The sequence below is a fragment of the Danio rerio genome, chromosome 7 (assembly GCF_052040795.2).
Source record: "Danio rerio strain M-AB ecotype USA chromosome 7, GRCz13ab, whole genome shotgun sequence".
Classification (NCBI taxonomy): domain Eukaryota; kingdom Metazoa; phylum Chordata; class Actinopteri; order Cypriniformes; family Danionidae; genus Danio; species Danio rerio.
Window position 1 is genome coordinate 79,410,001 of NC_141027.1, and position 5,000 is coordinate 79,415,000.

At 36.1% G+C, this 5,000-nt stretch overlaps 1 protein-coding gene across 50 annotated transcripts in view; it reads left to right on the top strand.

Moving 5' to 3' along the window:
- LOC101882941 (adhesion G protein-coupled receptor L3) overlaps positions 1-5,000 on the top strand; it is a 404,469-nt gene that overhangs the window by 129,946 nt on the left and 269,523 nt on the right. For all 50 annotated transcript variants that reach the window (XR_015496553.1, XR_015496550.1, XR_015496551.1 and 47 more), the window contains exon 2: positions 4,525-4,708. Coding sequence is in view for 26 of the 50 variants with exons in the window: in XM_087262378.1 (XP_087118504.1) it covers positions 4,654-4,708 (55 nt within the window). In the remaining 24 variants the exon portion in view is untranslated. The remainder of the gene's footprint in view (positions 1-4,524; positions 4,709-5,000) is intronic.

Genomic DNA, 5,000 nt, shown 5'->3' on the forward strand with positions numbered 1-5,000 from the left:
GCCGAAGCGCAGCACATTTACCTCAGATCTCAGCTCTGTGTGTGTGTGTGTGTGTGTGTGTGTGTGTGTGTTTGAGAGAGAGAGAGAGAGAGAGGGAGAGCGAAAGAGAGAGAGAGAGAGAGAGAGAGAGAGAGAGAGAGAGAGAGAGAGTGTGTGTGTGTGTGTGTGTGTGTGTGTGTGTGTGTGTGTGTGTGTGTGTGTGTGTGTGTGTGTGTCGGCATGTGTGTGTCGGCATGTGTGTGTCTATATGTGTGTGTGTCTATATGTCCATGTTTGTGTTTAAGAGAGAAAGAGAGAGTGTGTGCATGTGAACGTGTGTACATGCGTGCGTGCGTGTATGTGTGTGCTTAATTTAAACCTGCCATAAATTTGCCATACTGTACGAGACTTCACGACTCGTGCTCATGATCATGTTTGTGTGTATGTGTGTGTGTGTGTGTTTGTTTGTATGTGTGTGTGTGTGTGTGTGTGTATGGAGCGCAGGGATTCATGGGTGTAAAAGCAGGGATTGCGCTGACTCGTGGGATTCAGCCTTCGTCTGCTCCGCTGCGGCTCCCAGCATGCCCTGCTGCTCTCTGATTGGCTGAGTCCTCCATCACAACCTGCGCTCATTACTGAAGATGCACACACAGCCAGTTTACACACAAAAAACAGATGCAGACTCATACACACATACACACACTTGTACAGCTATCTTTATGGGGACTCTCCATAGCTGTAATGATGTTTCTACTGCACAACCTGCATATTCGGTCCCTCATCCCTCACAGGAAACAATCTGCATTTGTACATTTTTCAAAATTCTTCATTCTGGGGGATTTATGAGTGTTTTTTTTATTTTTATTGGGGACCAACAAAATGTTCTCACAAGGTCAAAATTACTGGTATTGCTATACTTGTGGAGACATATGGTCCCCATAATGTAAGTAATACAAGGTACACACAGACATAAACACACACACAGATGGTTTCTTCAGCATCGTATGAAAAACTGAAATCTCTCATTGTAAGGGTATTGTTAAATAAATAAATAAATAAACAAATAAACAAATAAATAATTTAATTAAATAATTCTAATTTTGTTTAAAAAGCATGAGACTTGGACAACATGGAATATAGCTTATATTTTTAGCTTTCACTTTAATATTATTTTTAGTAATTGTATAGTATTCTAAAATATTAAATAAATAAATGAATAAATAAACAAATCAATACAAACATACATACATACATACATATTTAAATAAATAAATAAATAAATAAACAAATAAATGAATAAATGAATAAATAAACAAATAAATACAAACATACATACATACATATTTAAATAAATAAATAAATAAATAAATAAATAAATAAATAAATAAATAAATAAATAAATAGCTAAACAAACAAATGACCAAATAAATAAATAGTTAAACAAACAAATACATGAATAATAAATAAACAAACAAACAAACAAACAAACAAACAAACAAAAGAATAAATAAATAAATAAATAAATAAATAAATAAATAAATAAATAAATAAATAAATAAATAAATAAATAAATAAATAAATAAATAGCTAAACAAACAAATGACCAAATAAATAAATAGTTAAACAAACAAATACATGAATAATAAATAAATAAATAAATAAATAAATAAATAAATAAATAAATAAACAAACAAACAAACAAACAAACAAAAGAATAAATAAATAAATAAATAAATAAATAAAGTTAAACATACAAATACATGAATAAATAAATAAGTAATTACATATTTAAATAAATAAATAAATAGTTAAACAAACAAATACCTGAATAAATAAATAAATAAATAAATAAATAAATAGTTAAATAAATAGTTAAATAAATAGTTAAATATAGAGTAAATAGTTAAATAAATAAATAAATAAATAAATAAATAAATAAATAAATAAATAAATAAATAAATAAATAAATAAATAAATAAATAAACGTTTTTGAAATGGTGGGAATGCAAACAAAAGTGTATTGTGTTAGTAGAACAGTTTTAACAGTATTTAGCTGTTCATGAAGGCTCGTAACGATTTGTTTCGATGATCCACAGGGTATGTTGCATGTTTTTCCCCGCGATGCTGTCAGGGCCGATACAGCAAAGCTGTGTGTGTGCTGCAAGCATTTTTATCGGGAGAGCAGTACGAGAATTGGAGAATGGCCCACGTTGTCCTTTATCAGGAGTTTGTTCACATTTAGACACATCTCTATGCTGCTGGGTTTGCCTAAATCCTCCAGATTACCAGCAGGGCTAATGGTTGAAATAGACAGGGCAAGAGGCCTTCTGCATTGAGTCTGCATTCAGACCCGGGGATTGAGTGTTGATATGAACACAGTTATCTTTATAATGATATAAATTGTGGTTGTGTGTATGAAATTACGAATAAAAAATGCAGCAGGGCATTAAATCATTGTTTATTTTTTTGCATTTTAACTTTGTAAACTATAAAATCATGGGTCTCCTCACGGTTTGTGTCTCATTTTGTGAGTCGACTGACAACAGCTGTTCACTCCCCTCCTTCTCCCCTGCTCCACGAGCATTATGATGCATTTTTTTAAGGAATTCTGAGGTAGACTTGAACCGAAAGTGGGGGTTGTCATGACCCTTTAAATACATCATCAATGAAGCAAATTCTGACGCTTTCGCTGCCGGAGCTGAAAGCAGACAGCGTTGTTGCCTGGGCAGCCAGAACAATCTTGAACACTCTCACCGCTTTCGGTGTGAACGCACAGCAAGGGACTAAGCTGAAGGAAAATGAATGCAATTTTTAGGTTTATTTTTTACTCAGTAGTGCTTTAATACGAGCCCAAATTGTGTAGAGAATGTACATGAATGTTTTTACAAAAATAAAATTGCAGTAAAATAAAATTTGATTTCCATTTTTAAGCAAGTTATTTTTACTTTTATCAGCATTTCAATAAACATTTATTTTAAAAAACTGTCTACGCTCAAATAATAAGTCATTTATAATGCGAAAAATATAGTCAGTCTGTCGTTTATTGACCATTCAGAGCAGAAATACTCAAAACTTTGTGTTTAAAAAAAGAAGAAATAGACATTTTTATAGGTTTTTTGTTCCACAATGTTACTTACATCCCATTCACACGGGGCGTCAGCGTCAACGCTTCCCATTAACTTTGAATGGGTGACATCAGGCGTTGCCGAACTGCATTGTGGTTCCATCGGCGTCGCTTTAGAGGCGTTGCTCGCTGCAGAAGTTGGGACTAGCTCAACTTTTCAAGCGCCAACAGAAGCGTCAGCCAATCAGATCGTTGTATGCAAATACACCAGCTAGACAGTGGCCTATTGCTGACTGAATTTCATTGGCTGTTGCTGATATGACGATCGCTTCAGCCCCAACTTCTGACACGCCTTCAGTCAAGCGTTGACGCTGAAGCCCCGTGTGAATGAGGCGTTAAAAATTCCCCTAGTAGTTCTAGTGTAAATTCAGTAATGAAATGGATGATGTGTGTGTGTGTGTGTGTGTGTGTGTGTGTGTGTGTGTGTGTGTGTGTGTGTGTGTGTGTGTGTTTTGTTTGCTCTTAACATGGATTATGCTATTAATGATCGTAATTTGGTGCTATTTGCCAATTAACACCAATGCAATGGTGCAAGGCATCCTGGGACTCTAAATCCCACACAGACAGACATGCAGAGTTATTTATTCCTCTCCTGCCTGCAGACTGCAGAGAGAGAGAGAGAGAGTGTGTGTTGACCTGATAAACAGTGTGTTTTTCTGTCCATGAGTGAATATTTCCTCGTCAGCTGACCTTTGACCTGGACGTTCACTCACTGTCATCTGTCTGGACTGACGGCTCTCTGCTTCTTCTTCTCGGTTCTGATTCGGTGTTTATATAGATTGATAGACTGTGCAGATCAGGGCTTTAATACGTTTACTGCAGCATTGTGATGTGTAACATTGAATTATTGACATTACTTATGATGCTTTTCTGCTTTAAATATACACAATAGATAAATAGAGACGCTTAAATCTAATAAAAAATAAATAAACATAATACAATAAACTGACTGATGTTTGACCAATTTAAGACGAGAGTGTTATTTTTATTAACTGAAACCCAAACTAGGGTGACACGGTGGCTCAGTGGTTAGTACTGTTGCATCACAGCAAGAAGGTCGCTGGTTCGAGTCCCGGCTGAGTCAGTTGGCACTTCCGAGTTGGCATGTTCTCCCCATGTTGGCGTGGGTTTCCTCTGGGTGCTCCGGTTTCCCCCACAGTCCAAACACATGCGCTATAGGGGAATTGATGAACTAGATTAGCCATAGTGTATGAGTGTGCGTGTGAATGAGTGTGTATGGGTGTTTCCCAGTACATGTTTGCAGCTGGAAGGGCATCCGCTGTGTAAAACAAATGCTGGAAAAGCTGGCAGTTCATTCCACTGTGATAACCTATGATTAATAAAGGCACTAAGCTGAAGGAAAATGAACGAATGATCCTCATTATGAACGATGTCTTCTCTCTCTCTCTCTGTGTTCATAGGTGGCTTTGCTGTTTTCAGACAAACAGGAACTCTGATCTGAGTGCAGTCGCTTTATATACGGCCAATCAACCCACTCTAAGGGGAGGAGCTCAGCCCAAACCAGCTAATCCAGAGTGAGGGGTGGGGCCATGGGGATTTTACAAGTGCTGTTATTGGCCAGTCTGCTGGAGACTGCAACTCTAGGTGAGTCACGTTTCATTTATTGATTAAATCTATCTATCTATCTATCTATCTATCTATCTATCTATCTATCTATCTATCTATCTATCTATCTATCTATCTATCTATCTATCTATCTATCTATCTATCTATCTATCTATCTATCTATCTATCTATCTATCTATCTATCTATCTATCTATCTATCTATCTATCTATCTATCTATCTATCTATCCATCCATCCATCCATCCATCCATCCATCCATCCATCCATCCATCCATCCATCCATCCATCCATCCATCCATCCATCCATCCA